General features: G+C 42.4%; 1 protein-coding gene and 1 long non-coding RNA gene across 3 annotated transcripts in view; one reads left to right on the top strand and one right to left on the bottom strand.

Annotated features, from left to right (window-relative positions):
• Positions 1 to 98: 98 nt before the first annotated feature.
• Positions 99 to 3,403, bottom strand: LOC111978527 (uncharacterized). The gene is made up of 2 exons (XR_002879184.2): positions 3,203 to 3,403; positions 99 to 270 (listed from the first exon to the last, which is right to left on the bottom strand). It is a non-coding gene; the product is annotated as an uncharacterized lncRNA (long non-coding RNA).
• Positions 3,404 to 3,653: 250 nt separating this feature from the next.
• Positions 3,654 to 15,028, top strand: part of LOC111977455 (arf-GAP with dual PH domain-containing protein 1) — a 38,393-nt gene continuing 27,018 nt past the window's right edge. For both annotated transcript variants that reach the window (XM_024006891.2, XM_024006889.2), the window contains exon 1: positions 3,654 to 4,031. In XM_024006891.2, coding sequence (XP_023862659.1) covers positions 3,941 to 4,031 — 91 coding nt within the window. In that variant the 5' untranslated portion in view covers positions 3,654 to 3,940. The remainder of the gene's footprint in view (positions 4,032 to 15,028) is intronic.

The following is a 15,028-nucleotide window of genomic DNA, read 5'->3' as shown; positions in this document are numbered from 1 at the left end:
AAAAGGCGTGGTTAATTTACCTAAATATTTATACGAAGCTTGAAACGCCGTCTACAATATTGCATTTTCATTGTATACACACGGAGAGGAAGCGGGGAAACTATCTTCATGTTTAGTATATCACTGCAACAGTTAAAGGTAACATTTTTGACAAAAATGACAGTATCCATCTGTATAGGAAGGGAAGTTCAGGGTATGGCCTCCTGGCTGGGTTTGTCCATCAGGTCTTTGAACCCCAGCTTTTCCAGAGGTTCTTTGGCCAACAGCTGCCTGAAATAGCGGAGGATAGTTTCACATTGGTGATGAGAGCAGTCGTGTTTATATCTAGTCATCTCATTCTCAACAGGAAATAAGTAGCGCCACACTCACTTATCCATCTGGCATTCAAGGTAGTCCATTGACACATGGAGATATAATAGCTGCTGTCTTTCAAGCACTTTTTCTTTGAGTGCTTTTTATTTAACTAGGCAAATCAGTTAAGAACGGCAGGTAGTGGTTAGAGCGTTGGGCCAGTAACTGAAAGGTTGCTGGATCGAATCTGTCGTTCTGCCCCTGCTCAAGGCAGTTAACCCACTGTTCCTCGGTATGCCGTCAATGTAAATAAGAATTTGTTCTTAACTGACTTGCCAAGTTTAATAAAGGTACTTTTTTTTTTTTTTAAGAACAAATTCTTATTTACAATGACGACGCTGGGCCAATTGTGCGCCGCCCTATGGGACTCCCAGTCAMGTCCGGATGTGATACAGCCTGGATAGTCTCCGGCAAGAGATGCGATGTTGCATTGTATTTCAAACACTAGATAGCTACAGCGAGAGCAAAAGCAGTTGAACTGTCATTTCACAGATCTCATACACATGTGCTCAAACGCCCCTTTCCCTGGCATTTGAAATGCAGCCAGCTACAGCTGGAAACGACAGAAGTTATGTGAAGCTGCGCAGTTGCTGGGTTGTCACTAGTTACCACAAAGTCGAAATTGGCTTAAATCAAAAAATAATAAACAAATATTTGCAGTTTGATCTTTAGGTTAGGTTTAAAAAACAGATTTTAAGAAGATACATTTTAGATATACAGGGGCGTGGGAAGTGTGTGTGGCTATATGATTATGTTTGTTTATTTGTTTGGGTAACTGAGGAAATGCTTCCATCACTGTATGTCTCCATACAGTGCCTTTGGAAGTATTCAGACCCCTCAACTTTTTCCACATTTTGTTACKTTACAGCCTTATTATAAAATGTATTACATCGTTTTTTYCCCCTCATCAATCTATACACAATACCCCAWAATAACAAAGCAAAAAYAGGTTTTTATAAATGTTTGCTCATTTAGAAAAAGTGTGAAACTGAAATAATACATTTACATAAGTATTCAGACTCTACTCAGTACTTTGTTGAAGCATMTTTGGCARCAATTACAGCATTGCGTCATCTTGGGTATGACGCTACAAGCTTGGCACACCTGTATTTGGGGAGTTTCTCCCATTCTTCTCTGCAAATCCTCTCAAGCTCTGTCAGGTTGGATGGGGAGTGTTGCTGCACAGCTATTTACAGGTCTCTCCAGAGATGTTCGATTGGGTTCATGTCGGCTCTGGCTGGGCAACTCAAGGACATTCAGAGACTTGTCCCAAAGCCACTCCTGCGTTGTCTTGGCTGTGTGCTTAGGGTTGTTGTCCTGTTGGAATGTGAACCTTTGCCCCAGTCTGAGGTCCTGAGTGCTCTGGAGCAGGTTTTCATCAAGGATCTATCTGTACTTTGCTCCGTTCATCTTTCCCTTGAGCCTGACTAGTCTCCCAGTCCCTGCCACTGAAAGACATCTCCACAGCATGATGCCACCACCATACTTCACCGTGGGGATGGTGCCAGGTTTCCTCCAGACGTGACGCTTGGCATTCAGGCCAAAGAAATCAATCTTTGTTTCTTCAGACCAGAGTATCTTGATTCTCATGATCAAAGTCCTTTAGGTGCTTTTTGGCAAGTGGGCTTTCATGTGCCTTTAACTGAGGAGTGGCTTCCGTCTGGCCACTACCATAAAGGCCTGATTGGTGGAGTGCTGCAGAGATGGTTGTCCTTCTGGAAGGTTCTCCCATCTCCACAGTGGAACTCTGGAGTTCTGTCAGTGTGACCATCAGGTTCTTGGTCACCTCCCTGACCAAGGCCTTTCTCTAGGAAAATACTTGGTGGTTACAAACTTCTTCCATTTAAGAATTATGGAGGCCACTGTGTTCTTGGGGATCTTCAATGCTGYAGATATGTGTTAGTACCCTTCCCCAGATCTGTGCCTCAACACAATCCTGTCTCTGAGCTCTACGGACAATTTCTTCAACCTCATGGCTTGGTTTTTCCTGTGGGACCTTATATAGACAGGTGTGTGCCTTTCCAAATCATGTCCAATCAATTCAATTTACTACAGGTAGAGTCCAATCAAGTTGTAGAAACATGGATAATCAATGGAAACAGGATGCACCTGAGCTCAATTTCGAGTCTCATAGCAAAGGGTCTGAATACTTTTGTAAATAAGGTAATTTGCAAAAATGTTTTTTTTTTAAACTTTTTGCTTTGTCATTATGGGGTATTGTGTGTAATTCATTTTAGAATAAAGCTGTAATGTAGGAAAATGTGRAAAAAGGGAAGGGGTCTGAATAATTTCTGAATGCACTGTATACATAGACAGGCTGGATGTAATGAAATTATACTAAAATAGTGTAGCACACAACTTGGATTTGTAGGAGTCTGTTAAACAAGAAATTCTGAAGATTAAACTGAAATCTCAAGCTAGCAAAACTTCTCAAAGTAAATAAGGTATTTTTGTTTTGAATATATTAGCAAAAAATTCTAAGAACCTGTTTTCACTTTGTCAGTATGGGGTATTCTGTGTAGATTGTTTAGGATTTTTGGTTTATTTAATCCATTTTAGAATAAGGCTGTGCTGTAACAAAATGTGGAAAAAGTCAAGGGGTCTGAATACTTTCCGAAGGCACTGTAGGTGGGGTTTAGCCATAATTATGACTGTGGCAACTAGTGACGATCCAGTTGCTACGCACGTCACGCAGCTATTGCTGGCTAAATATACATTTTCAATGTATAATTCAACTTCCGTATATTTGTACAATTTGGAGTTATTCAAATAATAATTACAAATAAATAAAAAAGCTATTGCTTGAACCAACTAGTCTGTTTCTCAACAACAAGTGGTTTATTTTTCTTACCGAAATTATCCTTTGTCGGGAGTACAGGGCCGAAAAAACTTACTGCTAAAGTGCATACTGTAGCGGTCGAGACAAAAAATAAACAAGACCTTCACCAATAAGTCATGCAAAGCCTGCAGTATATATGAAGCGCCGCATAGTTCTGACGTAGACAAACGTTCTGAGCTAGACATGAATAATCAACCCATAACATCGATTACGTTTTCGACAATCTGCTAACTTTTAAAGAGACAGAAACAAAGTTTAGACATTCTGTGACAAAAATAAGTAAAAGTACGAGCCAGCTAGTCTGCTGTCAAATCTTAAACAGTGAAATAGTTTATTTTGTCTAAGGTGCACAAAGTAGTCCTGATAAAAACGTATACATATGTTGGCTGTCACTGTCAGAAATAAAAAATGACACAGGTAGTCAGAAATTGTTTCATGATCATCATACCACTGGAGGTCTCACTGCAACTGCAGAAGGATGAGTCTGGGTAAAAGGAGGGGATGACAGACTTGAGATAATGCAGTTAGCAAGACTTCGTAGCCTAATAGAGCTGTAGTCAGGAGAGAGAGACTTGCCAAACCTTCAAATCATCACATCATCCACGCGGATTTATCATAGGCTATTCATTATTAGCATTTTTTTTTAACATTTTGAGTAAAGTACAAGGTCACAATTTTATTGTTGCTTTATCCTAGTTAACGTGCTTTGTATTGAAGTCTTTCGGATTGGGTGGAGATCAAACGGTGACTATGGCCTCGGAGTCGGAGACGAATAAACGGCTCTTGCTAGATGTCCTGACCAGACCTGGAAACGATGCATGTGCGGATTGTGGCAATGCAGGTAGGAAACGAACTGTTAATAAAAGAGGGGCGCCAAATATTTTACCGGTACCTATGCATGTGCTCACGTGTGCATATGAGCGACGCGCGAGGTCTCGTCATCCTAGTAGCAATGCACCTGCCATTGAGTCTTGAATAGCCTATTGTTTTCTGTTACCATTGTCAATGTGACAAGTCASTGCTCTCCTTATCTGATGTCTATATTTTTTTTAACAGCAAAAGGCCTAATTCTAGTGCACTAAAAACAAAAGGTGTGGAAACAGAAAATAATATGAATTGCTTTCGAGACACACCTTATATTAGATTGGCAGCCAGTGCCTATTGAGGAGCTGGACTTTGGACCYTGTAAGGCTGTAGGCTATATGGAGAACTGCCATATGTATTGAGACATGCAGACCCGGTAAACAAAAGTCCTATACTTCACTGAGTACCTTCCATCATGTGGTTAAATTGATTACATGTGTGGTGTTGCTGAGTCATCCCTGTCCTGTTTGTCACCTGTTATTGCCGTTTGGAGTGTTTGTGGTGGCTAGTAGTCATTGTGTGACATCAATATAAATCGCTCTGGATTAGAGCATCTGCTAAATTACTCAAATGTACAATCCTCAGTGTGTTTCTGTGTCCTCAGTGTTTGAGGTGTGTGTAATGGGTGTCACTCAGTCTTGTCTGTCAGCATGCAACAACCTTCTGAGAGTGCATTTTCATATTGCGGATGGTCATTTCAATTTGGCTTTACAGTAACTATTGTCACATCCCTCCCCGGCCCCTCACCACCACTTCTGCATTATAGGACTTCCTCTCTTCTTCCCCTTCTCATCTCACAGTGATAAAAGTGAGCTGGTGGGGAGGTTCCAGGATGGGACTGATGCCCAGTGCTGGAGCTCTGCCCACCCAGGATTTCTTGGCAGTGGGCACCTATGTTTGGCAGTGGCACCATGTCTATAGGTTACATGAGGAATGATCATAAACACGTACTTTCACTACTGGCAGTCTGTGCTGCATTTCTTCATTACGACTTTGTGATGCAGATGTCAAATAACGCATATAGATAGTAAGTCTCACCTCACAGCGTTCACTCCTTTATGACTAATGTGTTTGTCGTGGAGATAAACATTTCAGTTTCTCAGGTCAGGTTTTTATTATAAAATAAGTGTTTTGTTCAATGAGGAAGTAGTGTATTTAATTGGAAAAGGGCTTACCAAGAAAAACTTCCAAAATGACTAATTCGAGGTAGAAATAAGTTGGAACACAAAAGCAGAAATTGATTTCCTTCAGCTCACTTTAATCCATATAGTATATTCCACTGTTTAATGCAGGCTAATTTACACCAGTGATGTATCACTGCCAAATGATTAGTCATCTGCTCCCACACATTGATGTCACACAGTATTATGCCAATGTTCAGAATGTCTCCGCTGCGTGAAATAGTGATATAAAGCAAGGCCAGATATTTCATCCCCTAGGCTAGTAGTTAAACTTACAATTACTAAGTAGAGTAATCTGATCCTAGATCTGTAGTTATGGGCTACTTCTGCCTCAATGTGTTTCTGAATGTATTGTACACTGAACAAAAATATAAATGYAACATGTAATGTGTTGGTCCCATGTTTCATGTGCTGAAATAAAAGATCCCAAAATGTTCCATACACACAAAAAGCTTATTTCTCTCAAATTTGTTTATATCCATGTAGTCAGCATTTATCTTTTGCCAAGATAATCCATCCACCTGACAGGTGTGGCATATCAAGAAGCTAATTAAACAGCATGATCATTACACAGGTGCACCTTGTGCTGGGGACAATAAAAGGCCATTCTAAAATGTGCAGTTTTGCCATACAACACAATGCCACAGATGTCTCAAGTTGAGGGAGCGTGCAATTGGCATGCAGACTACAGGACTGTCCACCAGAGCTGTTGCAAGAGAATTTAATGTTAATTTCTCTACCATAAGCCACCTACAACGTCATTTTAGAGAATTTGGCAGTATTTCCAACTGGCCTAACAAACAACGTGTAACCACGCCTGCCCAGGACCTCCACATCCGGCTTCTTCACCTGCGGGATCATCTGACCAGCCACCCGGACAGCTGATTGAACATCTTTGGAGAGACGTGAAAATGTCCGTGCAGTGMCGCTCCCCATCCAACCTGACAGAGCTTGAGAGGTTCTGCAGAGAAGAATGGGAGAAACTCCCCAAATACAGGTGTGCCAAGCTTGTAGCGTCATACCCACAAAGACTCGAGGCTGTAATCGCTGCCAAAGGTGCTTCAACAAAGTGATGAGTAAAGGGTCTGAATACTTATGTAAATGTGATATTTCATTTTTTTTAATTTTTTTTTTATACATTTGCAAAACATTTAAAAAATCTGTTTTTGGAGGGGATCACGTGACCCTTAAACGAGAAGGCTGCATGAACTAAGAGCTYCGCACAAGTAGTTTCCAATTCTTCATCTTACCTCCACTTCAAGTTAAACTCATTAGCTTAGTCAAAAAGTCATGGTAGCTACAAAAGGCGACATTACAGGTGACATTTTTACCCGGACTCGAGCAATAGCCACGGAAAAAGCCTCCAAGAAACAGCTAGCTTCAGAAAAAGCTAGCGCCATTAGCCAGGAGCAAGAGGACCCGTCCCCTCCCGAGGCCCAACAACTGCCAACCTCGCACTCTGTCGAAGACATCCTTTCTGAGCTGAGATCCCAACGTACCGAACTCAACATCAAATTAGATGGCATTAACTCTCAGCTCAGTGCGATAGGGGGCAAGGTGACAACCCTGGAAAATTCTTTGCCTGACATCAACAACAAGATAACCATCAACGCGGGGCACCTGGATGAGGCAGAGGGTCGAATCCTATCCATGGAAAACTCACTGACAGATGCCATGGAAACAACAGCATCTGCTAAAAAGAAAATAGAGCATCTGGAAGAGAAAACAGAGGACCTGGAAAGTAGGAGGCAAAGGTATAATTGTGTTCTATTAAATCTGGCCGAAAAAGAAGAGGGAAACATGCCACTGATCCGCTACCTGCAAGACAAACTTCCCGAGTGGCTCCACCTGTCCACCGACAGGCCCATAGAACTCGAGAGAGCTCACCGAGCACTGAGGCCCACATCAGCAGCCAGACAACCACCGCGCACAATCACCATACGTTTCCTGAGATTCACCGACAAGGAACGAGTCATACAGGCGCCGAAAATCAACACCATTACAGTGGGACACGCCGAACTCACCTTATACCAGGACCTGTCTTCTGGAATACGCCGAAAGCACAGAGGTTTGACGAGGTGAAGAAATACTCCATTGACCGAGGCGTCTTTAGGGGATTCAAATACCCAAACGAGCTCAGGATTCTTCACCAAGGAGTCCTGCGACACATCAAAACTCCCGAAGAGGCAAAACGTTTTTTGAAGGACAATCCTGGCCACTGAGAAATGGACCAATGATTAAAAGCGATTACTGTTATTACTAATGGAGGTAAGACAACATATAGCCGCCATCCAATAACCCACCCGCCCAGCTAAATGTCATTATAACTGTCTAATTTGTATTTATTTTCTTTTAGCTGAGAGAGGGATAGGCCTATAGCCTAACCTAGGCCTACTAACGTTTTAGTCTACTTTTATGTCCCCTTTTTTAAATTATTATTTGTAGTTATCATTTTCACATAGGCCTCCACCATTAAATCTACTGACATGGAACTGCCATGGTCTAGGTCATGCAATAAAACTGAAAAAGACACTATTTGCTCTTAAAAAGGAAAGAGCAGACATTGCGCTATTGCAAGAGGCACACCTCTGTGATGCCGAACATTACAAACTCCGCAGAGCTTGGGTGGGACAGGTGTTTTCTCGTCTTTCAAATCAAACAGTAGAGGCACAGACATACTTATCCATAAGCATGTTCCATTCATAATTGACAAAAACATATCTGATCCGGAGGGGAGATTTATTCTGATAACTGGGTCACTGTATGGGCAACCAATTACTATCTTAAATATATACGCATACGCCTGCTTTCATGTCGAAAATGATAACCCTGTTCAATAAGCATTGTTTCCTTTGGAGTGCTGGCTGGAGATTTTAATTGTACCCTGAACCCAACCCTAGACAAATCATCTCAAGTCCCCACCACAAATCCCAGATCTGCAAAGATGTTGAACTCTCTTACTAAAGAGATGGGACTGATAGATATCTGGAGAGAGACTAATAGCTCATCTATGGACTATACATACTACTCTAATGTCCATAACACCTACTCTCGTATAGATTACATTTTTATCCCAAAGAGTTTCATAAATTCTGCCACGTGTACAATCGGATCCATAGCGCTTTCAGATCACGCCTTTGTCCACCTCCACTTTGACCTCTTTACTTAACAGAAATACCATGAGTATAGCAATAGGCCTAGTAGATTGCTGGCTTACCAATAAAAAGAGCAGTCAGAGTGTACAATCATGGCCATCCGACTAGCATATGATCCAAATAAGATACATTTAACTTTTCATGATTTTTGCAGCAAACGATATACTTCTGAGAGAARACATACAGATGCAGAACTCCATTCCTTCCCAGAGGGAATCTCGCTACCTAAACTATCAGAGACCGACCAAGAAGATCTCAACTCCCTCTTCACTCCTGAGGAGGTCCTGGAGGCAATYACCTCCATGCCACCTAACAAGTCCCCAGGCCCAGATGGATTCCTCAGAGAGTTCTACAAAGCTTTTTGGCCCCAGCTTAGCCCTATTTTCATGCCAATGCTGGATGATTTTTGCAAAAACTGAGCTCTCCCAGACTGTATGTACACAGCCCTCATTACAGTGTTGCTCAAAAAAGACAAGGACCCTCTATCCTGCTCGCCCTTCCGGCCCATAAGCTTGTTGGATTTCAACTAAAAAATAATTACCAAATTGCTCGCCAAAAGACTAAATACTCTTCTTCACAAAATAATAAAAGCGGGCCAAACTGKATTTRTTAGAGACAGGTTCTCTTCTCATAACATTCACCGTCTTTTTGATATTATAGATCAAGTAAACGCACAGAAGACCTCTGTCCTGCTGGCTTCACTTGATCCTGAGAAGGTGTTCGACAGGATGGTGTGGAGCTTTCTGTTTTCAGTCTTAGAAAAGTTCAATATGGGCCCAAACTTTATTAAATGGATGAAGTCCCTATACTGTTATCCAACTGCCATGGTGACTACTAATGGTCTGAATTCTGACCGATTCCCTTTGGGAAGTGGTACAAGACAAGGATACTCTCGGTCCCCCCTGCTCTACTTGTTGGGGGCGGAGCCTTTGGCAGAGTTGATAAGGAGCAATCCAAGTTTTATGGGTGTTTCTGCAGGCGGCCTGTAGCACAAAACTTCGCTCTACGCCGATGATGTCTTGCTCTACATATACAACCCTGAGAAATCCCTCCCATTTTAGACACAATTGCTCAGTACGGCAAGTATTTAGGATAYAAGATACATTTGAACAAATCCACTGTTTGCCCTCTCAATCTTACACTCAACAGCTCTTTGAAGACACTCTGTCCGTTCGAATGGAAGACACAGGGGTTTCAATACATTTGGGTTTTTGTAACACCAGATCTGAATTGCCTTTTCAAGGAAAGTTATCTCCCACTCCTGGATCGAATCAAGAACGCTCTCCAAACCTGGATCTCCCTCCCAATTAGCTTAGTCAGAAGAATCAATGTTRTCCGTATGAACATCCTCCCTAGATTGAACTATTTATTTCAGGTACTCTCATGCTATGTCCAAGTTTCCTTTTTCTAAACAACTAACCAAAGCATCACYAAATGTATATGGGGCAATAAAGAACTGAGGATCAAGTTCTCCACTCTATCGAAACCTGAATCTAAGGGTGGTCTTGCCCAAATCCGCAACATGCTAACATGGATCACAAACAGACAAGACTCAATGTGGATTCAGATAGAAGCCCAATCCTCTGGTTCATTGCCCCTAAGCTCAATTATATTCATGAATAACTTTAGTGAAGTGGGCAATATAGCCCCAAAAAACTTTGTGATTTACAGCACCCTTCTAGCATAGAGSGACTGTAAGAAATAACTTGGCATTTCCTCCCAAATATGTTCTCACTCGCCTATAGTATGCAACCCAGACTTGCCAAAAGCCCYGAGTAATGCCAACTTTAATCTTTGGGTTCAGGACCTTTTCAGACCTGTTTCATCAGAAAACCAGCTCTGTGTTGAATTCAATGTGCCAAGATCCATTAAAAAAAAKAATATCTTCAAATTAGACACATCATTTCCTCRTTTACTTCCAAGGGGGTTTAGAGCTCAGCTGAATGAAGTTGAGACCCTTCTTGCTACAGCACAATCCATCAAAGGCAAAATCTCATATCTAYAGACTCCTTTCTGAGAAAGGAGGCTCCTCCTTTACTCCTTTGAAAATAATCTGGGAAAAGGACCTTTGTCTGACTATCAGGGATGAGTTATGGGAGGAGGTTTGCAACAGGGTATACTGCTCYTCTGCTAATGTAAAAATGAAAGAATCGAATTACACATTTTTGTACAAATGTTATTACACCCCAGTGAGACTCCATAGAATGAATACAGACATTTCTCCTGACTGTAAAAGATGTACCTCTGAAAGTGGAACCTATATGCATGTACTTTGGAGTTGTAGAGAGATTACCAGATTTTGGCAACCTATACATACTGCTGCACAGAAAATACTAGATGTACAGTTTGATATGACCCCGTGTATCTATCTTCTTAATGCCCAGCAGGACTTTGTTCTTGATCCTGACAGAGAAAATGTGTTTATTACAATCACATACTTTGCTAAGAAATGTATTCTATTGTGGGCTTCTAATACTTYTCCTACATTTAAAATGTGGATTGACCAGATTGTTGAYTTTCTCCCTCTTGAAAAGCTCACTTATGACCTCCACAAGAGACAGCCCAAGTTTGATAGACTCTGGTCTCCACTACTCAACTACATTTCAAATTGGACGGAGTGAATGGGGTGTTTAGGGAAATAAGCAGATACATGTTGTGTAAGGTGCTGCAAAAACTCATTATTTGCTCGTCGTCTCAGCTAAGGCTGGAAATAGCTAATAAGAACGCTACTAGTGCTGCTGCAAGTTTGTTTTGTTTTATATTTTATTTTATTATTTATGTCTGCCGCATGTGTGAATGTGGAATGTGTTTTGTTGGTTGATTGAAAACAAGAAATGTAATAAATCTTTCAATTGTAAAAAATATATCGGATTTTGGTTTGTCATTATGCGGTGTTGTGTGTAGATTRATGAGAAAAAACAACAATTTAAGCAATGTTAGAATAAGGATGTAACGTAACAAAATGTGGAAAAAGTCAAGGGGTCTGAGTACTTTCCAAATGCACTGTAGAAGCAGTGGTCCACTGAATGTCTTACATCTTCACCAGGTTGGCTTGTTTGGTGGAACATTCGTTTAATGTTTGCCGCTTATTGCAACTGCATGTTCCCTGACACGGCGTAGTACTCCGAGGAGCGAAGGCCCCAAGGTTGGTCCTGGCAGTAGCAGGCTGTTAAGGGACCTTGGTAGGACAAGGAACAGTTAAAGACAAGGCGGTCATTCTTGTTGTGGGTAACCATATGGTGAGGTAGGCACCATGCTTCTCGCGATTGGCTTTTTCCGCCTCTGGTGTCAGTGTGGCCACATATCCAGCTTACTCGAGTTTGCTAATTCCATTAGGGTGTGACACAGCTCTGTCCGGGTCCTTTGCTAGGCGAGACTCTGGCACGAAGGCGGGGCATGACAACTTCTTGGGAGACATTCAATGGTGTAGTGGTCAACTCTGTCCACCTTGACATCAGGCTGTGGCAGTTTACAGTTGTTCAATGGCTTGGTGGTCTTGCTTGGACCAGGTTGCTACCTTCTCACTCTTTTGGGGGACCACATTGAGTTGCCAAAGCCTCTCTAAAAGAGTATCTCAGTAGTTGGGGAACTGAGGGATGTAAAGAGGCACTGGGCAGTATTGGGACTAGAGAGAGTCTCGATGTCTTTGGCTGGAGATACTCCAGAAGGTCCTAGTCTTACTGGGATGATTGGGGCAATGAGATGAGTGTGGTCATCACCRATGAGTACTGTAGCAAGGGGGAGGCATGAGTGATAGGAGTTGGAGGTAGTCCTCAATGGTGTTGGTACCTTCTCTGGAGGGATGCGGTCAGTTCTTCAGCCTCACCCTGTAGCTGGAGATGGCAGGCAGCTGGTTGTAGGAGAATGGTTCTCTCAGATCAATCACCGAGGATTGCATAGGTGTCAAGGGATCTTTCTTTGTTGTGGAGGGTTACCTTGACTAGTTTAAGGATAACTCTGTAACAGGGGAGTTGACCRGGCAGGTTTTGTTACTTGGATGCTGGTTGACCTCGCATAGAATTTGTGGGTGTTTGGTAAGGGTGGTTGGATTGGAGGCACCATACTTTGCAGATAGGTCGGGGGCACTACAGGCTGAGGATCGGCGAGAGGAAGCTGGGCTGGAGCCTGTTTTTGAGCCTTGGCTGGAGCCTATGGAGGAGGCCGGAGTGGAGCTTGCTGAGGAGGCTGGAGTGGAGCCCGTGGAGGCTGGAGTAGAGCCTGAGGCTGGAATAGAGCTTTCTGAGGAGGCTGGAGTAGAGCCTGTGGAGGCTGGAGTGGAGCTTGCTGAGGATGCTGGAGTGGAGCCTGTGGGGGCTGGAATGGAGCCTGTGGGGGCTGGAATGGAGATGGCTGAGGAGGCTGGAGTGGAGCCTGTGGAGGCTGGAATGGAGCCTGTGGGGGCTGGAATGGAGATGGCTGAGGAGGCTGGAGTAGAGCCTGTGGAGGCTGGAGTAGAGCCTGTGGAGGCTGGAGTAGAGCCAGGGTGCTTTGGAGTGCCCCATCGTCTTTGGGCCTCTGTTTGCTGTCTGGGGATTTAGGAATGGCTCCTGGGCCTCCTTCGGCATGGCTGATGTATTCAACCTCATATTCTTGGAGGTGAGCAGGCTGTTGGACCACGTGTCCAGAGCGCAGTGGTGTGGAAACGCCAGGAATAGGATTGTCAGGTTGTTCTTCTTTCATGGCCGCAATTGAATCCGACTCGAAGGACCATAGAAAAAAGGACTAGCCTAGGGTGGACTGTAAGTTAGGTTCAATGTTGCTGCCACTATGGGGCATCGGTCAACATGTAATGAGATGGAGTTRATTGGGACGGGGGGGTGGSKGACGATTCTGTTGGCTTGTAAGGCCGGTTGGTAGGGTTAGGAAGGATGTGGTGGTCTAGGAGGAGATACAAAAAATACATATCAGGGGCAAATCAACATAAAAGTGCATGAATGAAGAAGTAGGGCCGGGTGAATAAACAGGAAAGAAATGGGCTAACGGTCAAATGTAATAAACTTAGAAAACTGCCAAACATTAACAAGAACAAAGGGAGCACATGGCACACAAACTGAGAGCATGAATAGCATCAAAAAGGTGTACAACAGACGAGAGCAATTGGCAGCATAATACATACCGTATTTAGCAATTGCACTTACATATGTGCCCGACCATCTCTTTTCGAAATTGTGTTTTCTACGTTGGATAAAAGTACAGATTCAGAGCTTTACATTTGTATACAATGCACTGCAGTTGAGGAACAATGGGAAAGTAATGCTGCATTGAAAGTTGATATACTTGTAACCCCACTTTTGAGAAAATGGACCTTCAATGTTTTGGTACACCTACTGGAGAGCGTTTCTTTGCCTACACCCATTCAGCATCGTTCACACCCTCTTAAGCCTTAGCCCCACCCATCCCTTTAAGGATACACATGTGAGGCCATGTGCTAAACAGAGTGAGTGTAGTAAACAACCAAAAATTTCAAGACTAAAAGTGGTGAAAGTAGTAGCCTAAAATAAGGCTAAACTCCAGGTAAAAATACACTTTATCTAGTCCTATATCCTCATCTGACTTTGGTGCAGGTCATGTTGTTCTTCACATTACTGTCTCAGGTAAACACACAGTAATCAAATCAAAATGTATGTGTCACATGCACAGGATACAGGAGGTGTTTGCATTGTAGCAATATCAAAAATAGAAAGTGCCCAGATACATTTTTTATAATTTTTGAAATATTTTAATTATTAAATAAGGCTTACCCAGACACACTTGTCTAAGTATATAGATGGGTCATGTGAAAGAGAGGCTATAACTACCCCCCAGCCACATCTAGCTAAGTGGATGGGTCTCTATTGCCTAGAGCTGTTCACATGTTCATGAAATACAATAGATGGCTATATCACCCCCAGACACAACTGGTTCATCACAACTGTTTCCCATTGATCTTTGTCGATAGCGCCTTTTCAATTCAGGGCAGCAATGTTGTTGAAAGCAGTAGCAACACTTTTGCAGTTTTCCGTGGCTATAATCTTCCAAAAAASCTGTGGTAGTAAGGATTATGTACTCATACTGAGCAGCTCAAGCTATAGACAGACCAATCAAAACWCATCTCTCGGCATGTCCAGCCCAACCATTATCTCAGCCAATCATGGYTCGCGGGAAGGTTCCTGGCTTTTTCCGTGGCTAAACCAACTAGGCTCGTAATWTAACAATTGTWATCGTATTAGAGGTCGACCGATTATGATTTTTCAACGCCGATACCGATACCGATTATTGGAGGACCAAAAAAAGCCGATACCGATTGATCGGCCGATTTGTTTTGTTTTTTGTAATAATGACAATTACAACAATACTGAATGAACACTTATTTTAACTTAATATAATACATCAATAAAATCAATTTAGCCTCAAACAAATAATGAAACATGTTCAATTTGGTTTAAATAATGCAAAAACAAAGTGTTGGAGAAGAAAGTAAAAGTGCAATATGTGCCATGTAAAAAAGCTAACGTTTAAGTTCCTTGCTCAGAACATGAGAACATATGAAAGCTGGTGGTTCGTTTTAACATGAGTCTTCAATATACCCAGGTAAGAAGTTTTATGTTGTAGTTATTATAGGAATTATAGGACTATTTCTCTCTATACCATTTGTATTT

The sequence above is a fragment of the Salvelinus sp. IW2-2015 genome, linkage group LG18, assembly GCF_002910315.2.
Source record: "Salvelinus sp. IW2-2015 linkage group LG18, ASM291031v2, whole genome shotgun sequence".
NCBI lineage: Eukaryota > Metazoa > Chordata > Actinopteri > Salmoniformes > Salmonidae > Salvelinus > Salvelinus sp. IW2-2015.
Note: the sequence above shows the minus strand (reverse complement) of the source record. Positions and strands in the feature narration are given on the sequence as shown.